Source organism: Muntiacus reevesi, chromosome 4 (genome assembly GCF_963930625.1).
Source record: "Muntiacus reevesi chromosome 4, mMunRee1.1, whole genome shotgun sequence".
Classification (NCBI taxonomy): Eukaryota; Metazoa; Chordata; class Mammalia; order Artiodactyla; family Cervidae; genus Muntiacus; species Muntiacus reevesi.
The window spans coordinates 4,575,463-4,600,178 of NC_089252.1; the positions used below are offsets into that span (position 1 = coordinate 4,575,463).

At 48.1% G+C, this 24,716-nt stretch overlaps 2 protein-coding genes across 3 annotated transcripts in view; one reads left to right on the forward strand and one right to left on the reverse strand.

Annotated features, from left to right (window-relative positions):
- Window positions 1-1,517: 1,517 nt before the first annotated feature.
- On the reverse strand, window positions 1,518-7,268 carry TIMM21 (translocase of inner mitochondrial membrane 21). Its single transcript, XM_065932302.1, has 6 exons — window positions 6,680-7,268; window positions 4,794-4,856; window positions 4,597-4,694; window positions 2,290-2,363; window positions 2,098-2,203; window positions 1,518-2,003 (listed from the first exon to the last, which is right to left on the reverse strand). The coding sequence occupies exons 1-6, from the start codon at window positions 6,978-6,980 to the stop codon at window positions 1,911-1,913; spliced, it is 735 nt and encodes a 244-aa protein (XP_065788374.1). The 5' UTR covers window positions 6,981-7,268; the 3' UTR covers window positions 1,518-1,910.
- A 316-nt stretch (window positions 7,269-7,584) lies between these two features.
- FBXO15 (F-box protein 15) overlaps window positions 7,585-24,716 on the forward strand; it is a 37,562-nt gene continuing 20,430 nt past the window's right edge. Inside the window, exons 1-5 of one of the 2 annotated variants that reach the window (XM_065932301.1) lie at window positions 7,585-8,063; window positions 15,305-15,415; window positions 17,201-17,305; window positions 21,137-21,379; window positions 21,817-22,026. In XM_065932301.1, the coding sequence (XP_065788373.1) occupies window positions 7,936-8,063; window positions 15,305-15,415; window positions 17,201-17,305; window positions 21,137-21,379; window positions 21,817-22,026 (797 nt within the window). In that variant the 5' untranslated portion in view covers window positions 7,585-7,935. The remainder of the gene's footprint in view (window positions 8,064-15,304; window positions 15,416-17,200; window positions 17,306-21,136; window positions 21,380-21,816; window positions 22,027-24,716) is intronic. The other variant, XM_065932300.1, reaches the window with a different exon arrangement.

Here is a 24,716-nt window from a genome sequence, read left to right on the forward strand (position 1 = left end):
TTTTCAAAGTATGTCTAGATGCTTCTAAGGCTTGGTTTCAATACAGCTTTTGAAAACCTATTATCTTCCAGATATGCTAAGAACTGGAGGTACAAAAATGAAAATGATACCTTAAAAGGCACTGTAAGGTTGAATGGATGAATGAGAATGCCTGTTTCTGGCTCCCAGTAACAGTAAAAAAACAGTAGAGCCCCACGTCCCCCATCCAGCCGGCCCCATGAGGCTGTGAGGACTTGATGAGACCACACCTGGCAGGAGGTACTTTTGGCTGCACAGGTGTGTGGCCGGGGCTGCAGAAGACTGATGTCTACCTCTTGGTGTGCTGTAAATTCATGGTCAATAACTTCAAGGCAAAAACAATGCCTTGTGACCCCAATTCTCATAGAAGACTTTTGAAAATGCCACTGAGGGGAGGACAAATCCTATCCAACTAAGTGGTAGCTTCCATGACTGCTTTGCCAGGAAAGAAATACGAGAGGCCTGATTAAGAAAATTCCAAGTACTGAGAATGTTTGGTAGCAAAACACAGATAAAACATCTTAAAATGGCGAAATCTCAAATATTTTCAAATGTTCATCTCGAGTCTGATTCCAAAATAGATGGAAAGAAGCTGCTTTGGGCATCTTTTTAATCAGTTCAGTCGCTCAGTCATGTCTAACTCTTTGCAACTCCATGGACTGCGGCATGCCAGGCTTCCCTGTCTGTCACCAACTCTCAGAGCTTGCTCAAACTCATGTCCATAGAGTCAGTGATGCCATCCAACCATCTCATCCTCTGTTGTTCCCTTCTCCTCCCTTCAATCTTTCCCAGAATCATGTCTTTTCCAATAAGTCAGTTCTTCTCATCAGGTGGCCAAAGTATTGGAGCTTCAGCTTCAGCATCAGTCCTTCCAATGATTATTCAGCACTGATTTCCTTTAGGATTGACTGGTTGGATTTCCTTGCAGTCCAAGGGACTCTCAAGAGTCTTCTCCAACACCACAATTCAAAAGCATCAATTCTTCGGCGCTCACTTTATGGTCTGACTCTCACATCCATACATGACTACTGGAAAAACCATAGCTTTCACTAGACGGATCTTTGTGGGTAAAGTAATGTCTCTGCTTTTTAATATGCTGTCTAAGTTTTTCATAGCTTTTCTTTCAAGGAATAAGCATTTTTTAATCTCATGGCTGCAGTTACCATTTGCAGTGATTTTGGAGTCCAAGAAAATAGTCTCTCACTGTTTCCATTGTTTCCCCATCTATTTGCCATGAAGTGATGGGATTGGATGCCATGATCTTAATTTTTTGAATGTTGAATTTTAAGCCAGCTTTTTCATTCTTTCATCAACAGGCTCTTTAGTTTCTTTTTGCTTTCTGCCTTAAGGGTGGTGTCATCTGCATATCTGAGGTTATTGATATTTCTCCCAGCAATCTTGATTCCAGCTTGTGCTTTATCCACCCCAGCATGTCATATGATATACTCTGCATATAAGTTAAATAAGCAGGGTGACAATATACAGTCTTGACATACTCCTTTCTCAATTGAACATCCTTTTATTAGTTTCAATTTTATTTCACAGATTTCATACAACATAAAAAAGCACTGAATATTGAACTCTATTTTATTTACATGGTGTAAAACTTTTAATAAAAAAAATTTATCATAAAAGATGTTAAGTAGAGCAGAAACTCTGCCTGTGACCATTAATGCAAAGATTTAACATAAAGTATGCTCTATTTCATGATTTTTCACTCTAGGAGAAAATCTCTAATTCAGTTTGTCTAAATGTAACAACTACCCAGTGGCCTTCACTTTTATGAGCTTTACTCCCTCCTGTTTTATTCAAAACAGAGGCTGGCCAAGGCTGAAGATCAGAGCCTGCCACACCCATCAGGAAATACAAGCTTGCTTGTTCTTCTGATTGTCTCAGGATCGATTATCTTCAATGACAATAGTTCTAGAATAGGGTTCAAGTTCTACAAATATATATCGAAATTCATATTCACCACTTTCTGGGTTCTGGGAAAAAACAAAAACATAAACGAAAGAGCATCAAGGCCTTGCCCTCCCCTTGGCACTTCCCGGTTCAGGACGCCCGCCCCCCACGGCTCACCTCCTTCACTTCAAGATGCACGGTTCCCTGCTTCCCAGGCTCCGAGCCCTGGATGTAGAACTTCACTCGCATGTGTTTCAGCCCATCTTTTACGTATTCAATAAAGCTGTCAAGAAAATGAAAGAATGCAAGCCTGACTTCCTCTCACTCAAGCCTCCCGCAGCAGCCCCAGATCCCAGCTGGCCCCGATACCTAACGTGCTGCCTTCGGCCTCGTCGTGTCACCTCCCCGTAGCCTTTGACGGGCTCGCCGAAGACACTGATGACCTGGAGGACACAGACCAGGCATGCTCAGTCAGGGCTATGTTTTTTTAAAGTTTCCTGGAAAAATATTTCCTGACAAACCAAGTGACCCCAAAAGTGCAGCACGCCAGGTTCCCCTGCCCTTCATTATCTCCCAGAGTTCACTTTAGTTAATGTCCATTGAACATTTTTAGCAACATTTACCCAATGGTGTCTGATACTAAAAGTTATGAGAGCAAAATGATACTTTAGTCACTAAACACACATATAAAAACAAATGACTATTTAAAGCAAACCAGATCGAGGGGTAGGAAACCATTATTCCTAAAAGGAAAACACACAACGAAGTGGAAATGAAATTTTTACTGAACTAAAAATACAAATATTTTGGAACATTTTCATAAAATACAAATTTGATATGAAAGTAAAACAAATATTGCTTCAACTCTGTAAATATTTGTTTGTTGAGTATCTTCAGTATCAAAATTTTCAGACATAAATAAAAAGAAGAAATAGGTAGGATGAGACAAATTAAAGAACTATGTAGTTGAAACAAATGGGACAATTCTTCAAATAACTCACTATAATAAACATGTCGGTATCAGAACACTAGAATTTTCTGTTTTTCAATCAGTCACAGTGCCTGGCAAAGAATAGACCCTAATAAATGCTGACAAAATCAAATTGTTAAAATTTAATTATTCTTTGTAGAGCTCTTTTAGGCAGCATATTAAGTTATGAGTTTGAAAACATCCCACTCCACATTTATTCAGGGACGTTCTGTTTTGTTCCAAACGCTGAAGATCACTGAATGGCTAGTTTGTGAACAACACAGCAACTCTTCATCTCTTCCAACATTTAACTATGCGACTGATCATATTTATCATGGTAGCGTGTAAAACATATCTTGTCAGGTACAATTAGGTTTCCCAGGAACTACAGTGGGAACTTCCTTATTCCCTGCTGAGTTTCACTCAGAGCGGCATCTCCCCCACAGCTCTCAGATCACCCAAGTTCAGTAAGAAGGAAAGACGTCAGAAACCGTTAGCTCCTGAGGCTTCCTTGCTGACGGGCCTAGACACTGATGGAGCATGTGGAGGCGGTGCCCAGGGAAACCCGGGGCTGGGCATGGATGCTGACGGACCTAGGCTGGCCTTCCTGCTCTCCCCAGGGACCGTCTCTTTGACATTACTCCTTGGTCTATACGAGAAACAGCCCTGCGATTTATGATGCTATATGCCATATACTTTCAAAGTGCAAGAATTAAGCTTTCAATGAATTCGATTTTTCAAAGCTTTCCACCCAAGGAGTAAGAAATCTGGGCCTTCACAGGCTACACTGCCTTTCTCTCTGTGACTGGAAAGCCCTATGGAAAACTTCCTTCTCTATGGGATCCTTTAAAAAAAAAAATCAACGCAGCTTTTCTGCGTCTGCCTACTCCTGGAGTGTGGTTCAGGCAGGCTGTGCTTAAGACTTAAGATCAGGAATCAGACAAACTTGGACTAGGTTCTGGCTCTCCCTCTTACCAGGCTTCCCTCGTGGCTCAGAAGGTAAAGAATCTGCCTACAAATGTGGGAGACCTGGGGCTTGATCCCTGAGTCGGGAACATCCCTTGGAGAAGGGCATGGCAAGCCACTCTAGGATTCTTGCCTGGAGAATCCCATGGACAGAGGAGCCTGGTGGGGTACAGTCCATGGGGCACAAGGAGTCAGACATGACTGAAGGACTAACACATTCACTTTTTCCCTCTCGCTGGCTTGGTCCTCTTAGCTTTGTTACTGACTCTCTTTAGATGTCAATGTTCTTCTGCACGCAGGATAGAGACCGCACCCAGCAAGAGTGGTTCTCCTGAGACTGAGCACACAGTGCTCAGACCCTGGGCAGAGTGTGTGGTGCGCACTATGCTCTCAGTAAGCTCCAACAATTCCTACTATGATCATGAAGTCATGAATCAGGTTTTTAAAACGACGGGACACTTAATGCATGAGTTTAATATGCTGGTATAGTCTAAGCTTTTACAATTAGAATTGAAATGTCCCTGTATGGACCTCTGGGTGCTGCCCATAAATCAAAGCATTTCAAGTAGCAAACAAAGAGCTAATGACACAATCACAACCCAACCACTCTGATTTATTATTACATAAATTTCACCAGTCTCGGAACCACTATGTGACTTCTGCCCACCACTCCCCCGGTTCACCCAACGTTTTTTCCTCCCTATTGTCGGAGTCTGTGTAACTCAGTCTTGAAGACTAACCTCGGGATGCGATCTGCACTTTTCTAGGGCTTTCCCATATATCTTATTCGGACTTGATGAAGAAAAAAGTTCTCTGAAGATCGTGTAAAACAAGCCACCTGAAAAATCACAGAAAAAAGAGATCTAGCAAAACAAGAACAAGACAAATGGAGAGTGAAAAAGACATTCAGCGGGTTTATACTTGCTGTGATTTCAACCTGTAATGGTGATTCCAATAAGCACCACTATTAAGTAGGTAAAATCTCTTCCGGCTTCTTTCACTGTAAAGAGAAAACACCCCTGGTTACATGTGTGATGGACAGGAGCCGGATGCTCTTGGCTTCAGGATCTCCAGCAGGTGAGACGTGGGTTTGGGACACGGGAGGGGTCAGTGCGTGTTCTGCAGCAGCTGCTGTCAAATCTGCACATCAGAATCACCTGAAGAGTTATTTGGAAAGAACAAAAGCCAACTCTGGGAGCAGGGCTGAGGAGTCGGTACTTTAGGTACTTGATCTTAATGCCTCCTTAGTGTCTAAGATGAGGAAATCCTTTGCTCCAGTTCCTTTGAACCCTCCCACATGAAGTGGCAGCTCACGCCTCCCAGTTAAAGGCTAGCTCTTCCTCCTGCTCGAAGACCTGGTGGGGGCTTCCACCTTGCAAGACACATGCTCTGGCCAGGGTACAACATAACTGGAAGGAAGGAGGAAACGGGCCCCCCAACCCTGAAGCGGCTGGAGGCCCCACCAGCAGAGCCAGCTATATCCCAAGGGAGATGGGAAGGGGTGCAAATATAGACCAGGACGAGTGGGAGCTGGCCTATCAGCACTCTCTGATCAAACAGTGAAGTCTGACAAGTAGCCTGGGAGCTGATGCACAGCTCGGCTCACGCTGGGAAAGACGGAGTGAGCATGGGCCACGTTAAGTGAAGCAAAAATGACAGCACTGCCACGGTGAGCTGTGGGTGTGGTGGAGGGGGTGTCACACACCAAGGCCGGCTGTCCTGAGGGAGGGCCTGGAAAACACTGCTCACAAGGTTATAGAAGGCGGTGCTCTGACAGTCCTGGGGATGGCCCAGCACTGAAGCCAGGTGGGAACAGTCACAGCAATGAACAGCTCGGTTTCTGGACCTGAACCGCTCTTCACTCCTGGCATTCATTTACTGAAGGAAGGCCAATTCCATCAGGAGGCACTTGAGCAAGTATAGATTCCCCTGGTCCTTCACCAGGGCCCTTGGCCATTAACTTGGTGACCCTATGCTGGAAAAGGGGACACTTCAAGGTCCACTGGACAGAGTCTGAGCTGACATCAATAACTAAAGAGTCTCTGTGGTCCCTCTGTTAAGTACCTGTGGTGGCTATGTAATATAAGAGCCTGGCATGTAAGAGGGTCACAGCTACCCAGCTGGACTTACCAGATGGTCATTTCCCTGATTTTCAAAGTATAACTGGAACGGCTATACTCAGTCATCAGCAACAATAGTCCCTAAACTAGGTTCTTTGAGGTGCACTGCCCACCATACCATAATGAGTAAAGTCCAATGGAAGCCTCTAAAACTGTCTCCCACTGATCAAAACAGTAAATAAAAAACAGCACTGCATCTAAGGGCCAAATGTGAGAGATAGTCCAATTCCTGGAGACTAAAGACAGGTGTGGTTGTCCTAAGAGGTAATGGCTTGGCTATTAGGAAACTGAAATTAGAAATACTCACATTCAATTTTTAGTTGTGTGAAACTGGGGAAATAAGCCTTATACATACTACTGAGTCCTGTCTGAAAAAGTAAACGGTGAGATTCAAATGAGATGAAGTAACACCTGGGAAATCTACTTGTCTGTTAAGCTCTCTCCACACCAAAAAATAAAAGTTGAGAAAAATCTTACAGACATTATTCAGCAAAGTTGTATCAAAATCAGCCTTCAAAGGTCAGTTTTCAAATCTTGGGAAGAAAATTGCAGGCCTATCTTCTCTGCTTCTGAACTGTGTTGAACAGTTCTACCTTTTAATTTGCGTGAACTGTTTATTCTCGGCTCTGAACTCATATAAAGGGCGTTGGCAGCTCCCGTCACGTTTGCTGAGAGACTGATCGCTACACGGAATCCCCTTTACCTTTTTGTGACGTCGAGAGGACGGTTTCCCCGCCCTGACTCCTGTGCACAGACACTTGCTTGCTACCGTCCTCCTTCGCGCTCTGGGGGCTCCGTCCTTGCGTCCAGATGGACCTCTGGGTGACTCCCCAAATACACCTAGGTCGCGCCGTCGCCTTCTGCTCTTGCAGCCCCCATCTCCACCTGGGCTCCGTCTGCGAGCAAGCTCTGTGAGGCACGGAGTGTGGCAGAAACCAAGGCTTCCCGGGGCACCCGTGCAGCCTCTCCGTGCACCGCACAGCTCGCAGGAGAGTGCAGATCATGTTCCTGGAAGGCCGCCCCGCTCAGGGAAGACGCCAGCTATGAAGAGCAGACCTTCGCGACCGGCCACACACCCGGCCGGGCGCGGGATTGAGCGTCGCGTCCACACCGGTGACGCTGCACGGGCGTGTTCGGCAAAAACGTTAGCTCCAGCTGCGTCAATCAAGACAGAACGTCTCCGGAAAGGAGCTGACGCCCACTTGCCCTTCCCTTCGGCCCTCCTTTCACTGGACTGAAAGTACCTGGATTCCTTTCTCCGCTGACATTCACCCGATCCTCGCCAGGCCCCTTGCAAAGGGACCTGGAAGGCCGCTAGTACTCCTGGGAGTGGTAGTTCGAGGGCGGCACTCCTGCCGGAACTGCCGCGGTGCGGGACGCTCAAGGACTACATCTCCCACAGTGCAAGGCGGCCGGGGGCGCGCGCCGACGCCTCGGGGCTTCCCACACGCCCCTGCGCGGGCACCGCCCGACTCGGCCTGACAGGAAGGCGGGGCTTTGTTGGTGGCGGGCGGGATGGGAGTCCCTGGCACTGCGAACTTCAGGAACTTTTAAAAATCAAGTTCGCGATTACAAACCGCCCGTCCCGGTGTCTCTCTAGAAGGGGCCGTGCCAACTGGGGAATTCTCGGTCTGACTGTGGCCCTGCTGTTGCCTCTGGGCAGACGATGTAGCCTTTTCGTCTGGTGTTCTTTTAAACAACTCGGGCAGGAAGCAGCGCAGACTACCCCAGAGCTAGCAGGTGGGGAGGGCGAAGCCGCTTCAGAGCCCGCCCGGGCCACAGAGTGTGGGCTACCGTCTAGCCGCCGCCAGGCGTCCTTGGCGTCGGCGTCGACGCTGACGCCGTGCCCGCGAAGCCGGCTGACAGGCGGAGTTGTACTCGGCCCCGCCCCCTACAGCGCCTCTGCGCACGCGCCAGCGACGAGGGGTTCCAGAGGAGGAGCGTCGGCGCTGGGTATCCATGGCGACCGGACGCGGCCGGCTCCTGCAGCGGCAATGGCAGTGCCTCTTGGCGCGGCCCCAGCCGCTTGGCTGCTTTGGCTCAGCTTTCGGGAGCCCCGGGGCTGCCGCGGGGCGCGCAGGGTTCAGGTGACTCTCCGGGGGTGGGGTGCGGTGGGGGAGGGTGCCCGGGAGCCCCGACGGGAGTAGCCCCTCACTCCCCCGCCTCCCTTTCTCTTTATTTTCTTTGATTCCGACCTGTTCGCGGGAAAGGTCTGGAAGGACGAAGAGAGGAAGTGTCTAAAACTTGGGAGCGTGGGGTTACCCCAAGTCACGGTACAAGTCGAGGAGCTTCCGTGGAATATTGTGTCTCCTCGGTTCATTCAGTTAGTGGGCCCTGGGGGTACGGCGTGAGAGCCCCTAGACCCAGAGCAGCCCTCGCAGAGAGCCGCCGCGTGGACGCGCCCACCTGTGGGGGCAGGTGCTAATCTACGCTCTCCCGCGCCGGGTCGCCGGCACTGCCCCCCTCCAAAGCGTGTTCCCGAAGTTGTTTCCTAATTCTGGGGCCGGGGGTCACCTTTTGTCTTTTTTATGACTTTAGAAAAGTCGATAATACTTAACAAAACATAATCAATTTTCTCTCCTGCCCCCAGTTCACGAACGGAGGACTCAGCCCCTAATCAGGTAACGCTGTTAGGCAGGCTAGTCTGGGAGCTGCACCTTCGCCATCGAGGCAAGATTTGTGTTTCTAAGCAGACCCCGGGGGGATGCCTTTTGTTAATAGACATCCCTACATGCTCGCTCCCTGATTCTTTTCTGCAGTCTTCCTGTCCAAGCGGAGGAGGGGGGGGGGTGGTGGGGTGTGTGTGTGTGTGTGTGTGTGTGTGTGTGTGTGTGTGTGTGTGTGTTGTTCTGGTGACAGGGGGCTTGTCTTCGCGGAAGAGGGATGTGTGTGTGTGTGTGCGCGTGTTGTTGTTCTGGTGACAGGGGGCTTGTCTTCGCGGAGGAGGGATGTGTGTGTGTGTGTGTGTGTGTGTGTGTGTGCGTGCGCGTATTGTTGTTCTGGTGACAGGGGGCTTGTCTTCGCGGAGGAGGGATGTGTGTGTGTGTGTGTGTGTGTGTTGTTGTTCTGGTGACAGGGGGCTTGTCTTCGCAGAGGAGGGATGTGTGTGTGTGTGTGTGTGTGTGTGTGTGTGTTGTTGTTGTTGTTCTGGTGACAGGGGGCTTGTCTTCGCTCCAGTTCTCTCGGGGTACCCTGGGCCTGAAGGGTGGTCCTCTTCTGCAGTCACAGAAGGAGATTGGAGGAGTGAGGTGGGGAAGGGGCAGGGCGCAGGAGGTGGCAACTGCTTTCCAGAAGGAACTTCAACTTAACTCCAAGGACAGTGGCTCGCTTCACAGAGTGAGTGGCCCAAGTGTCGGAGGAAGTATCCCTGGTGCTCTCTTCATGTCTTATTACATCTCTTTCTTTCATCATGAGCTGTTCCTAGCTCTGCACCGGTCTTCCCAGTTAGATTGCAGGGTGGAGGAATAGTGCTAAGGACCGTTTGCATTCTTGGAGACTCTCTTTTTGCTTGTAGATCTCAATTTACGGATATAGAAAGTCTGCCATATTATGCCTTGTAATAAGCCAGATGTCTGTGTATAAGCACAGAAAAGGATTCTGTTACTAAGCAGTGACTAACACTACACGACTACTACTTACCAGCTCAACTACTTAAGGTATATTTTTTTTCCTCTGACTCTCCTGGACTGTCCTGTGTCCATCCTGCCGGGATCCATTACCCCTTTTACCCTAGTTTCAGAAGCAGGGCCCCCCTCCCTAGGTGTTACGGTGATAGTTGGTTCTTGAGAATAGCTGTTAACGGGCTGCATATCACAAGCCTCGTGACACAATGGTGACAATGCCTGCAAAATTTCTATTATGTAGGAGAGAAAGACAGGAATTTAAAGTAGGAAGATTGAACTTTAAATCAATTTGCCACTGTTACTAAAATTAGTCTTTATATATAAGGCTCTGTTAGTGGGAAGCAGGATGATTGTTACATGATGAATCTTCTATTACTTTGTAAGTTGAGTGAACTTCTTGTTGAAATGATGTAGTTAGAATGCCTGTAATTATGCCTGGCATGGAAGTGTGCATGGCAGTCTGTGATTTGGTGATATATAAATTCTTTTTGGTCAAGAAAAGTCAGATCTTAAGAATGGTTATAGTCTAAGTAGGTGGTTATTTTTAATGTCTCGAGGCAGAAAGAATTAGATTTTCATAAAGAATCACACAAAATGTTTAATATGTTTAAATCTTTTTAACACAAAATATGAATTTGTATAAATACATATCTTAAACTGTAAGAATATCACAGAAAGCTGTCAAGTTGGCTTAGTTTCTGCTTGGTCTAATTTCTTTGATTTATCAAATATTAAGAATCAGGCCCAGCAAGTAGGTTTTTAAAATATTGAACTTAATTCAAAGCAATCAGGTAAAGTCTGTCACGTGAAAAAAAAAATCGGTCTTAAACTAAATGTCATCTTCCTAGTTATAAAGCTTAATGTGCACTGCTTAACTGGGTAGCCACACAGAGCCTTGTGCCACGCGTGGGGCTTGCTGGTGGTGAACTGTGTGGCCCTGTAGAATGTGCAGTTAGTTTATTTTATGGAGAAATGCAGATGTGCTCTCAACGGTAAAGTCCATAACGATACGATGTATGGTGACACAGACGTCACTGTTAATTACCTCGTTAGAACCTTAGTCTTCTGCTCTGGAAATGAGGGGCTTGGGAGATCTAGTTTAATCACGGAAAAACAAAACAGAAACAAATAGGCTGTACTTCGAACAGATATGAGCCAGTGGGCAGGGGATTCCTTCTTGACATGGAAAACTAACATAATAGCTTTGGGGAAAATGTTAAATAACTGGTGGGTAGTATAATACATTTTTATAATAAGACAAACACTGATAAGTTACCCATTAGAATGCAATATTTGCATTAATTTTTCATATTAAATACGAGGCTTCAAAGGAGTTTTGAGCTTTCTGCAGGGTGTGTTCCCAGATTTTGGAAGACCTGGAACCCAGAATGCTTGGGGGCCTTTGAGAACAAAGGCTCCAGCCGAAAGGATGTTTTTTTTTGTTGTGAAAACTGTGCTCCCAAACCTTCCTCTGTTTGGGCTTCTCAGTTTTGAAATGAGAACAACAACCCTCCCTTACAATTCATTACATTTTCAGTACACAGGAAATATTAGAAAGTACACTGTGTTCTCTCCAATCTTCCGGCTTCTATTTAAAAACAAGGACCACAAAAACTCTGTAATCCCCTAATCTTGTGAATCAGATGTATTACCAGTTAATACCTTGTTATCTTTCCTTGCAGACTGCTTTTCTTTGTGTGTATGTGTTTGGTTTTTTCCTCTGAAGAGAGAAATAGAAATATAAGATTTTGTAGTATATGCTGATAGAATCTGCATTTTTGATCAATGTGTTATTAATTTAGCAAATATTTATTGAATGCTTTCTTCATGCTGGGTGTGTTGTGGGTGCTGAAGAATAGGCAGTGAACAGAACTCATGCAGAAGCCCTGCCAGCACAGCCCTTCCACCCCAGTGACGGTGGGCGAGTGAAATGTGTGGTGTCTGGTGAGGTGTGCTAAGGGAAAAAATGGGGGGCATCGTGTGTGTGTGAAGTGCAGACTGGAGTTTAGAGGGCATGGCTGGAAGATCTCAGTGAGATGGTGATGTTTGAAAGAGTCAGACACCACTGAACAGCTAAGCAGGCAGGCACTGTGTGTAGGAGGTGAAGAAGCCGGCTGTGCAGACGTGCAGAGGCTATAAACTTGTTTTTATGCAAACCCTCCCACTGAGTTGCAGCTGTCCATTTTAACTGGCTGAATGTTGCTTTTTTATGGAAGCCATGGGAATGAACTGATCCCTGTCTGTTTCTAGGGTCTTCTTCCCTGGTGGCTCAGTGGTGAAGAACCCACCTGCCAGTACAGGAGATTCGAGTTTGATCCTGGGATCAGGAAGATCCCCTGGAGAAGGGAATGGCAACCCACTCCAGTATTCTTACCTGGAGAATTCCATGGACAGAGGAGCCTGGTGGGCTACAGTCCGTGGGGTCACAAAAGAGCTGGACATGACTTAACGACTAAACAGCAACAACCAAATACTGTTTCTAGTACTTTTCCCAGTGTAGGCAACTTTGAGATGAATGTTCCTGAGTGAATCCTTTGCGCTCTTTTTTTTTTTTTTTTTTGCCTTGGGATATATTTCTAGACCTGAAGTTCTTGGCTTAAAAAAATACATGTCTTCGAAGGATCTCGACATTTACTAGGACTTGATTTTCCCTGCGCTTGGCACCAATCTGTGCTCACAGTAGTGAATGAGAATATCTGCTCACCTGTAGCCAAGCCACCCTTATCATCGTTTATTGGGTCTTTGCCAGTTTGCTAGATTGAAACTGATGGATAGATCTATTTTACTTTTCTTTGGTTTCCTTGGAAAGGCCTAGGGTGATCGTTTTGATTTTTTTTTATCTTTTGATTGAAGAAATACATAATGGCAAAAAGCTGTTATTGCTTTTTTACTAATGCTTCTAAACAAATTTGTATTTGGTCAGCCACCACAGCAGTATTCGTTTAAGTTATAAAATATCTGTGAGAGACGCTCCTCAGTCATCTGTCAATCTGTATCTGTATCTACCTGTGTACAGACTCTCAGACTTCTGGGCACACTTGTGTAGGGGTCTAAATGTAACCCAGTGAGGACTTGATAGATACTGTTATTAAATGGAAGAGTAAAAAAAAATCCTTCAAAGCTTAAGTAAGCTTAGAAAGCTTTGTCTCCTTAAGGTATTTTCTTTGAATAAGTAACACAGGTCATCTAGAGTTTGCAGGATTGGTTAGCTGCTTAAAATAAGGAATGCTTTAAAAAACTGAGCATGTAGTGTTGAACTGTGTATTGTGCCCGCTTCTTCTGTTCTTCCCAAGCTCATGTCTACCCAGAACCTGAGGACGGCCTTTATTTGGAATTGGGGTCTCTGTGGATGTTGTTAGCTAAGACGAGGTCCTGCTGGATCAGGGTGGGTCCTAAACTGAACGTGACTGCTGCTGTGTAGGGAGACACACACACGGAGGGAAGGTCGCCTTGTCAGGAGGGAGCACGGAGGATCGTCAGTGCCATCAGAAGTTGGAAGAGGCGGGGATGGAGTCTGTCCTAGAGCCCAGGGAGGGAGCATGGCCCTCCCAACACCTTGGTTTTCCTGTTTGGCCCCTAGGTCTGCGAGACGATACGTTTGTGTTGTTTCAAGCCACCCTGGTTTAAAGGTGCTTTAAGTCATGTTTGCTCAGTTTCTTCTGACTACGATTCCCTGGACTGTGGCCCGCCAGGCTCCTCAGTCCATGGGATTTCCCAGGCAAGAATCCTGGGGTGGGTTGCCACTTCCTTCGCCAGAGGACTTTCCCAACTCAGGGGTTGAACCTACGTCTCCTGCATGGCAGGGAGTATCTTTACCTCTGAGCCACCTGGGAAGCCCACTTTGTTAAGGCAGCCCTAGGAAATTAAGACAATTAGGAAATTGTCTTTTACTTCTGGTTGCCATTATAGCAAGATCAGTGGACTTGAAGCTTGTTGGCTATGGAAATCTTTGCTTAAACAAAAATGTCAATAGAAGTATAAAAATTACTGCCCAGGTGGGATTCTCTGACTAAAGCGGGAGAGGGCATTGCAAAACTTTCCAAAGGAGCATCTCACCCTGCCTCTGGCTCTGCGTTTCTGCACTGGGCCAGGAAGTCAGGTAAGATGACGAGCACCCGAGTGCCTCCTGCTGCGTGAAGCTGGGATGGAGAGGCAGCAGGATCTGGAGCGTACTCTGCCTCTCCTGGGCTGAGATGCCAGCGCACAGAGGATCACAGTGTTTCCTGAAGGCCTGCCATGTGCCAGCCAGTATGCTCGTTTCTGAAGAGAAAAATCTAGCCAGGGAAGAGAAACTTGTGCTCTGGCTGCTCAGAAGCACCTAGGGAATCGTCAGGCTATTTGAGTGCTTGCTGGCATGTCCATCCTGGCATGTGTGTCTCCATGGCGGGCACCAGGTGATGCCAAGTCCGTGGGCAGCACCGTCCCCAAGCCTCCTGACAGCAGGCTGTGCTCACAGTCAAGGGCCTTCCTCTGTCCATATCTGTCCATGTGGACTTCATTCTTCCGCTCCCAGAGAGGCTGTTGCCCTGACTTCCAAGTTCTTGGGGTCCCCTCCCTTTGCCCCGCATGCAGTCATCGTGCATATCTGTTAGGAAAAACAGGATGGGGTGATTAAACCTGTGGTGAACAGAGTGTATCCTCAGAGCTATAGGGTTGGTGAACCAAGTGTGTGGATACCGCATCTCTAGGTTCTAGTGGCTTCTGAAATGGTATGCTGGCTGGGCCAGTCAGTGAATGGGGTGTGTGTGTGTGTGTGTGTGTGTGTGTGTGTGTGTGTGTGTGTGTGTGTGTGTGTGTGTGTGTGTGTGTGTGTGTGTGTGTGTGTGTGTATGGGGTGTGTGTGTGTGTGTGTGTGTGTGTGTGTGTGTGTGTGGTGGGACGGTCAGTGAATGGTGTGTGTGTGTGTGTGTGTGTGTGGTGGGACGGTCAGTGAATGGTGTGTGTGTGTGTGTGTGTGTGTGTGTGTGTGTGTGTGTGTGGCAGTGGGTGGGGTGAAGGGGTCACGTGTGGGGAGGGCAGGTGAAGAAACAGGTTCTAGTTCTCCGCAGGAGAAGCATTGTGTCCACCAGGAGCTGTGAGCTTGCTGGCTTTCTGGGGGTCTCAGATCCCTGCCCAGCTGCTGTTGAGAACGGCTGGTCTTGGAGTGACTGTGATGAACATTGATTTTAGTGGGTGGATGTTTGATCCTCCTGCGGCTGTGACTGCCAGAGCCAGAACTGGGACCGCTCGTTAGCCCTCCAAGGTGGGCACACCTGGAGACAGTGCCAGATCCAGTTCAGGAATTTAAGTGGTTTTTTTTTTGGTTTTTTTTTAACTCTGTTGATGTCAACTTTACTGTTTTTCTATTGTGTTATTTAAACTGGACAGTTGACACATTTTATCTTTTCCCTTTTTGTTTCCATTAAGTATGCTTTTTTAAAAATGTATTTATTTTTGATTGGAGAATAAGTACTTCACTGTTTCCACTAAGTTCTCCCTGTAGCACCTTTTGATGGGCTGACGGTGTATAAAACGCAGCAGAGTCAGCCCAGCCTTCAGGTTTGCTCAGGACACTGAATGTCTGACTGCCCCCCCCAACCCTCCTCCCGGTTCCGTAGATGAAGTTTCACAGGGAGTGGTCTTTGGAGTGTATGAATCCTTTCTGTTTCACAGAGGGGAACGGACAGTTCACCTTTGTAGTTTGTATTTTCCACGTTTGCTTTCAGAACGAGGCCAGGCGCCACGCTGCCTGCAGGCCCCGCTGCCCTGAGTCGCTGTGCCCGGCAGGACAAGGCCTATGGGAGGCCCCAAGCTGGCTGCTCTGCGTCCCTGGACTGGTAAGGGGCGGAGGTGCTCTGCCGCAGCTCGGGGCGGGGGCGGGGGGGCGTCATTAGAGAAAGTTTAGTGCCGGATACCCCAGGTTGCTATTGTGAGCTCTCTAAGAATAGAAGTGTGAGGGGAGAAAGTACAACGTGGAGAGCTGGCTATGAGTCACCACAGCCTGTCACTGTCATCGTCAGACTAGTTTCATGAAGCTGAACTAGTAAAAGTGACAAGTGCATTTAATTTTCCTTTTTAAAAAGTGTTCTTCACAATTATTCACTTTCCACTTGATAAAAACCCTTGAAAAAGGAGAAGGAAGATTAGAGTGTGTCCTTTGGAAAGCTCAGGAGGTCTCTGGCTTACTTGGCTTTCAGGATTTGGGGAACCCCTTTGTGTCATGTCAGGTTCCGTTCTGTGACCCTCAACAACAAGATCTTAGAAACTGAAAAAAAAAATTTGCTGTCTGAAACTGATGCTGAAATGCCTGTGGCTTCCTACTGTACTACTGCCCCTGTGGCAGCAGCCGTGCACTCTGTCCTGTGCAGTCCTGGAAAGTCGGCGCCACCGGGGATGTCTCACAGGGCGGGGCATGGGCTCCCCTAGTCCACGTGCTGCAGAGCTTGGATTCACACAGAAAGCCTGAGTGCAAGTTTTGGACTTTTAATATCGCATCGTAAGTAGCTCAGGAAACAGTGTCCATACTTGTACTGTGTTTTTAAAAAGAAAGGAAAAGTCAAAAAAGAAAGATGTAACTAACGACATGGATTTAAACTTTAAACCATACGCTCTGGGAATTTTTTTGTTCATTCACTCAGTCATGTCTGATTCTTTTCGACCCCATGAACTGCAGCACACAAGTCTCCCTGTCCTTCACCATCTCCTGGAATTTTCTCAAACTCACGTCCATCAAGTCGGTGATGCCATCCAACCATCTCATCCTCTGTCATCCCCTTCTCCTCCTGCCTTCAATCTTGCCCAGCATCAGGGTCTTTTCCAATGAGTAGGCTCTTTGCATTAGGCAGCCAAAGTATTGGAGCTTCAGCATCAGTCCTTCCAATTCAGGATTGATTTCCTTTAGGATTGACTGGTTTCATCTTGTTATCCAAGGCACTCTCAAGAGTTGTCTTCTTATTCTTCTCTGGGAATAGACTCTGTCATACAACAATCTGATAGGAGAGCTAGAACAAATAGCGCTTCAGCTGATCTCTCCTTGGATACCCTAAGGCCTTCTCTGAACCAAATGCTCTGCTTGGGGAAGGAGGCAGTTGGTGAGCTACTCACATGTGTTCTCATGAGGCTTCTAGTCCTGTGGAGGACCCAGATTAAAACAAGGAGTGGATTATAAATTGGGGTACGTGCTGTCCAGAAAGCAAATGGACTCTAATCCAGGTTAATAGGGTGGGATGGTCAGGCAAGACTTCTCTTGAGGAGCTGACATTTAAGCTGAGAACTGAACACAGAGATGAAAGGGCCTGGAGAGGAGCCGGCAGAGAGGGGCAGTGTGGTGGGCGGGGTGGGGGGGGGGTCTGCACTTGCTGCCTGAGCGGGTGCTGGGGGGTTGGCGAGGGAGGCCGCCTGTGGGCCCAGGGGCGGGGCTGTCCGCTCAGAGCTCTGATGCCATTGGCTTTCTGACATTGCCTCATTCACTTCTCTGCCTGAGGAGGCAGGAAGGAGAGACACCCAAGAGCTGCCATGGGAGCCCCAGGCCTCTCGCACAGAAAGGGCTGCTTGCGTTGGGAGACGAACGGCCAGGTGTTTTCTGGAAGCTGCTCTGACTCCTCTTCCCCCGCCCCCCCCAGTTTGCCCTCAGAGGTCCTGCTGAAGATCCTGTCCTACCTGGATGCGGCGGCCCTGCTGTGCGCCGGGTGCGTGAACAGGCGCTTCTATCACCTGGCCAGCGACAAGTAAGGAGCAGACTGCGAGTTGCTGCACGCCCAGTGGTGTGGTGAGGGAAGTGGTGAAAACTACCGAGAGTTTTTTGAACCATTTTCGAGAATTTAGAAGAATTTCAAGAGTGGTTTCAGACAAATGTCTACCAGGTGAAATTTTCAAAGGTTTTAGGAAAGGGATACTCTTTGCACGAACTGGAAAAGGTCTCACTTGTTCTCAATGTAGCCGTTGGAGGAAGTGGCCTCAGGCCTGTTGTCCGGGAGGACTCGCTGTTCCCCAGAGGTGGGCAGGCTTCCCCCGCAGCCTGCAGCAGCCGTGGGACCTGCCCTGACCCTCCCCGCTGACCCTGCCGGGCCTTGTGGAGCAGACCCCACAGGAAGACAAGGGAGGGGCTCCCCGAAAGCCGCCTGCCATGGGAAGTGCTTGGTGCAGGGGCGCGAGGGGAGGGGCGGGGAGGAGGGAGCATGCCCAGGGAGCCTCTGCCCCTGGGGAGGAGGCCTGCAGAGCCCCCGGGCTGGTGGGGAGTCCGTGGGACGAGGGGTGGAACCCCTTCTTCTGTGCTGTCGCTGTGATCTCTGTCGGCGGCTCAGAACGTTGTCTTGAGGCTGAGAAGTGGGCTCCCCCCAGCTTCTGGCGAGCTCGTGAGGTCTTGGCTGTGACACCCCTCTGTCTATACCATCAGAAGGTCAGACAGGTGTTGGTCCACATAGGAGCCCAGTGTCAGTCAGGGCAGAGCACGATGGAGGGGAACTCGGATTTCAGGGCTGGTTTACTTGGTGAGGGGGTGGGGGAGGGCTGTGGTGTGTAGACATACCTGCATAGTGCTCCTCAGTGTGGGGCCCGCAACAGCTGCATTAGAGTCAGTGGGAAAGGTGAAAAAGGTATCAGACCCCTGGTGTACATTTCTGCAGATTTAAATTCTGTGTTCTAGAATCTGTGTTTAAAATTTCTCCAGCCGTGTTCTCATAATAAGAAGGGGACATATGCCATTCTCTGGTTGGTCAGGGTGGTTTTCTTATCTGTGAAGTTAAAAAAGCTATTTCCTGTGTGAGAAAATACGTGTCTGTGTCAGTATATATGTGTAGTGTCAGGTCCTGAGATAGTTCGAGAATGAACGGAAAGCAACTTTTGTGTGTCTCTTCCTTAAGTGACCCTCAGAGAGAAAGACATTCTCCGAAGCAAAGAGCACTGAGGCGTTTTTCAAGGAGGCGGTTGAGTAAATGACGAGAACTGTAGCTCCTTGGGGGTTCCTGATTCAAGGACAGAGCTGAGACTGTTCAGATAGACTCCTAAGCCGTGAGTTTCCTAGTCTCTGCCCCTCTGTCCAAGGCCCACAGGGCACAGGCTCTGCTCTCAGGACTGGGAGCCTCAGCTGTAGTTAGGTTCTTTGTACTTTTGTTGTTGGTTATCTGTCCACCCCACTTTCTTGGACATGGTTGTCTGTAAAAATCTGAGCTTCTTATGAAGTTACCCTTATATTCTCTTTTATGGAGGAGAATCTTAGTGGGATAAGTTGAATTGTATTCTTAAGAGTTACAGTCTGATTTCACAGCCAGACTTCATAAAAGGACATGTTAAGAACTGAATAGGTAAACCATGAATGTTCCTGAGAAGTTGGTGGTACTTTTTGAGCTTTGTTTGAAGAGAGGACAGGAGCCATCCCGTGGCCAGTTACACTGCTGACTTATGGGGAGACACGTCACGAGGGTGGGGTCTCCCTTTGCCCCTGTTGCCTGGGCAGCTGTCCCCCCACCTGCATGGGGCAGCCCTCAGCATGAGCCCCGGGCTCTGTGGTGGGGGGTGGGGTGGGGTGGTGTCACAGGGAAGCCTGGATCGGGCTGTACCTGGCTCTCTCTAGTGCCCGGGAAACACTGTTCATCAGAACGCTTCCTGAGCAACCTGAGGGACTTCTTCCTGTGCTTGGCTCACAGTCAGATAGCTCTTGCCCTCAGTCTGCTCTAGCTTTTTAACCAGGTGGGGCATTTTGTGATCAAGAAATGAATGCTTTTGGGTTTAGGGACTTCTAAAAGCCCCTTAAGCTTGACCTTTGTGTTTTATAAATAATGAAGTGGAACACCATACGTAATACTGAATATTTTAATTGTGTAGGATGTTTTTTATTCTCTTGAGGCTCCCCCGATGGTGCATTAGGTGAGATACTTTGTGTGAAAGTGGTGCATCACACGAGTGTAGGGTGGTGTGACCAGCCAAGGGTGTGACGTCACCACCCTGCCCCTCACGCCCCTCCCCAGACCTGTGTTCTGTAGTCTGTGAGTGCCAGAGCTTGTGGAAAATAGAACGAGCTGCAGTCCCTGTGGCGTGCAGGTGGGAAGTTTGGGGTTCAGTGGAGATCTTGCTGAAGTAGAAGAACACTGAAGTGGAGTGACCTGAGTAAATTAGAAGAAAGCACAGACAGGCATTTCTGCAAACAGAGTTTTCGAAAGCAAGCGTCTCCTCAAGGGATTTTGGTGAAAGAGCTCAGGTTACCTGGATGTTCTCAACTGATCATTATTTTGCATCTATTAGCCCATGTACGAAAGCCTATAAAATTATGAGCTGAAACATGGACACTTTAAGACAGAAACCTTGGAGTGAAATGATTTTGTGAGGGGAGAAATGACTAGAAAGCGATGTTGGTAGCAGGTAGGGGTCTGACTGTCTGTTAGTTTGCTAGGAAGTCCTGCATGGAGTGTTGAATCGCTATGCTATCAGTAAAGGCTGTCCCCTCCAGACCTTCCCCTCCAGAAGTCCTGCCTCCCAGGCCTCCTGCAGATCATCCTTTTCTGCATTCAATAGAAATGCAGAGACAGAAATTAATCAATAATTAATTATGTAAATTTCGCCCTTCACACCCAGAAACCGATGCTAACTCCTGCCTTAGTTTCCCTCCGGAGTGCCTTTCCTTCCTGTTTGAGAGTGTTGACGAGGGGAGCCCCGGGCTTAGCCCCCATCGTTGCTCCAGAGCCTCGGGCTCTGGGTCAGAGTGGTGTTGGAATTCCAGTGCCACGGCTGATGGGTGCTCTGGGTGTGGATACGATTGTTGGAGCCCGTGTCTCGGTGCTGCTGAAGAGTCAGGGACAGGCGGGGGTTGAGGCGGTGAGGATTCAGTGGTGGTTCTGTCACCAGTGAACACAGACCTGGGCAGGGCACCTTGCAGCTGGGCCTCAGTCACATTCTATTCAGTGGGGACTGTCGTAGCCGCCACCTCCTGGGTTTGCTGGGAGGGCGAAGTGAGTGCGTGCTTGTGAAGTGCTGAAGTGTGCTCAGAGCTAATGCTCCAAAATGTTACCTGTTGTCAGGTGTTATTAATCATCTTCCATTTATCCTCTTTGTGCAAGCAGTTCATGTTCATTGTTAAAAAATTAAAATACATGTCAGTTACCATCGGCATTTCTCTCTCTGTGTATATACATAAAACTGCTTTCTGATCTTTTCAAAGACACGCATGTATACAAGCTAGGAAGTCACATTGTGTACCCTTCTTGCTTTCTCCTATGTTAGACCTTTTCAATTATTGGTGTAAGAAGGCAGCTTTTATTTGGGATGACACCAGGGTAACGAGATCGCTCATTTCCCTCAGGCCTGGGAAGCACGCTTTTAACATTAGTATGTGTTTCTAGAGTTAGTAAATCTAAAACACTAACCTCACACAACAGTTCGTGTTGACACTTGAGCAGCTGTGAACGTTTAGCTTGACTTAGTCATGGAAATAACTAGTTATTTAACAGTTATTTAACTCGTTGTTAAATCATGTAAAACAGTTGTTCTGTGTTTCTCTAACATATTTGTTACAGGCGTGTGACAGTGTCTCTTAGTTAACACATTTGTCTCCTCTCCTCCCCCAGTTTTATTTGGATCAGAATCTACTCAGCTGCCTTTTCACCTAAAAGATCTCACTGGAGAGTTGATCCGGCAGAGAAGACAGACTTGTCTGTGAACTTACTGTCAGCAGGGGATAAAGAAGCTGGATATTGGAAGAAAGAGTATCTTAGGAAACAGATAGCGTCTGTAAAGGCAGCTCTAGCGCGGGTTCTCAAACCTCTGCACCCCCACACAGGCCTCCCATTGAAGACCAAGGAGGCCCTCAGGTGGGCCTCACATTAGCAAAGAAGGATGGTGTGAGCCCCGAGTGCTGGGTGTGCAGGTCGTACGCGTGGTTTACGTGGGGAGGGACTGTTGGATGTTTTGTGGTCTTGTGTGCCTATAAAATAAATGGTATTTTCCCATCCCACATATCTGGTCCAAAGGTTTCACGTGGCCTGGTAGTCGGCTCTAATAAAGTGGGAGATGCCAGGCCCTGCTCAGCGGGCAGAGCCTTAGTCGTCTTCACCTGTGTGTCGCCGGCTCCTGGCACAGAGCGGTGGTTCCACGGGTGTCTGTGAGGTGAGGGGACAGGTCCCGAGAGAGCTGCTGTGGCCTGAAGACTCAGACCAGGCGTATTCTGGAGCTTTAGATGACATGTGGCAGACTTCATTTTTATTTTTTGCCGTGAGGCAAACACTCTTGCTCGCTTTTCTGTCTTCAGAATGTCTGGCTTAGGCTGGGTGATCATACTGAGAGGGGACGATGGAAGAGAGTACACCATGGAGCACGCACACCTCTCCTTCAACGACTCCTCCGTCACGGTTATGTGGTACAGCAAGGCCTGGCCGCCGCTTGCCACGCTGTCCACCTTGGACCTGTGTGGGGTGACCCCGGTGTTCATGGGCCAGTCCAGGACCCCCACCAGGATCAGGTACGTGCTGCGGGGCAAGGCTGTGTCATGGGGAGCGACTCTTGGCCTGCTTTTCCTTGTTAAAAATATTTTGATTTGATTGCATCTGCAAGCCTTCTCTTTCATTCTGGGTTACTATCAAATAGGAAAAGAAGGGGCTTACGCATTGATAAGCTCATTGTTGTTGTTTAGTTGCTCAGTTGTGTCCGACTCTTTGAGATCCCATGAACTGTAGTTCGCCAGGCTCCTCTGTCTGTGGGGTTTTCCAGGCAAGAATACTTGAGTGGGTGGCCTTTTCTTTCTCCAGGGGATCTTTCCGACCCAGGGATTGAACCTGCATCTTTTATACTGGCAAGAAGATTCTTTTCCACTGAGCCATCAGGGAAGCCCTATCCATGGCTTAGGGAATGGTTTTCTCGTGACAGTTTCCTGAATGATAGATGACTGACCCTCTGAGGTTTTTCATTTTAAAACCATTCTAATACAGAGACATATAAAATGATGATATTTCCCTTCTTTAGTAGGTGATACAGTAGTCATAGTTTAAGCATTAGACTGTGTAGTCATTCACTATTTTGTCTGCTTTTCTGTTGAGCTTGCTGGTTGTGTCTTCTCCTGCAGGTGGCTTGCTGCTCCATGCCTCCACGTTCTCACCTGTGAAATGGGGTGAGGCTGGCTGTGACGTAGTGTTCAATGTGCATGGCTGCTGTGAAATCACAGAATTTCACCGTCCAGTGCGCACATCGGGTCTTAACTGCTGCACATACATCGGGTCTGATGTGTCTTATTGCTGGTGCTTATGGAGTCCTTATTATTATTCCGTTGTGAGGTAGCTGTGCCCTGGGTTCACACTTATTCTTAGGCTTTTGGTTTTCCCAAGGATTCGGTCATGCTTACTTTTTTAAGCTGGATTTTGTCACGTGTGGCATCCCGAGCTCCTGGATCTCCATGTGTGGAAATGCAGAGGTGGCGGCTGCCTTCTCTGGCATCGGTTTCTCTCACGCCTCCAGCCCCTCTGACCTCACAGTGCGTTGTTCTCACTGCCCTTCGAGCTGCAGCCCCACCACGGGCTCTGCTCCCAGCCCCTGCTAAGGAAGGTGTTGAAATCTCACTGCAGCATCTGCCTTCTGCTCAGTAGAACCGCCTTCTTTCCAGGTGTCCCTGAATGCAGACACGATTCTGCAGTTTGTGGCCGAGCCACTTGTCTGTGGTCCTGCCTCTGGTGCTGGCTCTCTGAGGGCTGTTCCAGTGATCTCTGGTCCGATTGTCGTGCTGTGACCGTGGGGGTGTCGTATTCCTAGTGCTAGTGAGTCCAGGTTTTATTGTATTCCAAAAATATTCTTACTACTGTGAAGGAAAACATGGGCATCACTTCCCCTGGCTATATTAACTAAAGATATTTTGGGAACAGCTACTTTTTTGGAATGGTACCTTTATCTGCATGAATCTCTGAAATTCTGCCTGGTATCATTGTGGACCCCAGATTTTTCTACTGCCCTGTTTAGGTTTTATACACTGTGAAATTGTTTTCAGAGAGTGAGTCTGCAGCCTCTGTACCCGTGTGACTGAACAGTACGTACTGGCACATCATGAGATTATGGTTATAGGGACAAGGACAGAACAGTGTGCATCAAAGTAAAACACTCATGAAAGTTCATAAATGGGTGGTGTTGAATTGTAAATTCACTCAAAGACATGATGTTCCTGAAACTGTTATCCAAGTCAGGAATACCTGATACTGCACAGTGACAGAAAGCTAGCACTCACTGTGAAAATTCATTTAATGTAATTTATTTCCATTAAAACTCACTGAACTTCAGCCGGCATTTGATCCACGATGCTGAACAAACTGAAAGTGCTTCTCAGGAGTCTGTTTTGATCGACGCTTTTATTGTAGGTTTGTGAGCAGATGTGTCCATGGTGCAGAAATGAACACCCTTCTGCATCTGTGTGACAGCAAAGGAGAGACACAGTGATTTTTATTTTGTTTCCTCTATGAGGATTTTTTTTTAAAACAATGAAAGCCTTATTTATATGATTTCCAGTTTGCATATCCCTGTAATACGTGCCTTCCTGGTTGGATGGTTATGCTGTCTGTGTCTCTGGTGTTCTCTGTTCTTCAGGGGATGCTCTGCCTCCCGGACTTCTGAGAATTGTCGGGTCACCGTCAGCCTTAGTTTCTGCATCAGGGTGAATTGTAAGGCCAAGGCCAACAGGGACTGGCGTGGCCTCTGAGGTGTCCATCATACTGGTCTGGAGCCATGGTCTGAGGTCTGGGGTGTCAGGCTCCTTTCGGGGTGTTTTCCCAGCCCCATCCACTTCCATCCACATTGGCGACATCATTGCAGTGGCTGCTGCCCCCGAGCCCCTCGCGGTGCCGCGTGCTCTAGGGAGGGGCTCTCATGTCATCTCCTGCCCGCCCTCCCTCCCTGGACACCGGTGAAGTCACGCTGAGACAGCGTGCAGGGTTGGAGCTAAGCGTTCAGCTCCGGTTCTCCTAATTCTACACTCGGTCTCCAGCCTGGTGTTCAGCTTCCCCCAGGGTATTCGCCCCACGCTCGGTGTATATTTAGATCCTTGCCTCACACTCACGCTCACCTAACCTGTGTGGTTCTTAGCACAAGGAGCTGGATGAGGGGCTCGGCTGGTCAGGTAGCCGTGGAGGCATCTGGTTTCCATACTTAGAGCCCCTCGCTTTCGAAGAGTTCATG

Bases quoted from the DNA above. Each gene is read 5' to 3' on its own strand.
- TIMM21 (XM_065932302.1), bottom strand. From the start codon at position 6,980: ATGATCTGCACTCTCCTGCGAGCTGTGCGGTGCACGGAGAGGCTGCAC. The intron at 4,857-6,679 runs GTAAAGGGGATT...TTCTCTTTACAG, and splicing joins CCTCTCGACGTCACAAAAAG to TGAAAGAAGCCGGAAGAGAT. The intron at 2,204-2,289 runs GTATCGGGGCCA...TTTTCTTGACAG, and splicing joins GGCCGAAGGCAGCACGTTAG to CTTTATTGAATACGTAAAAG.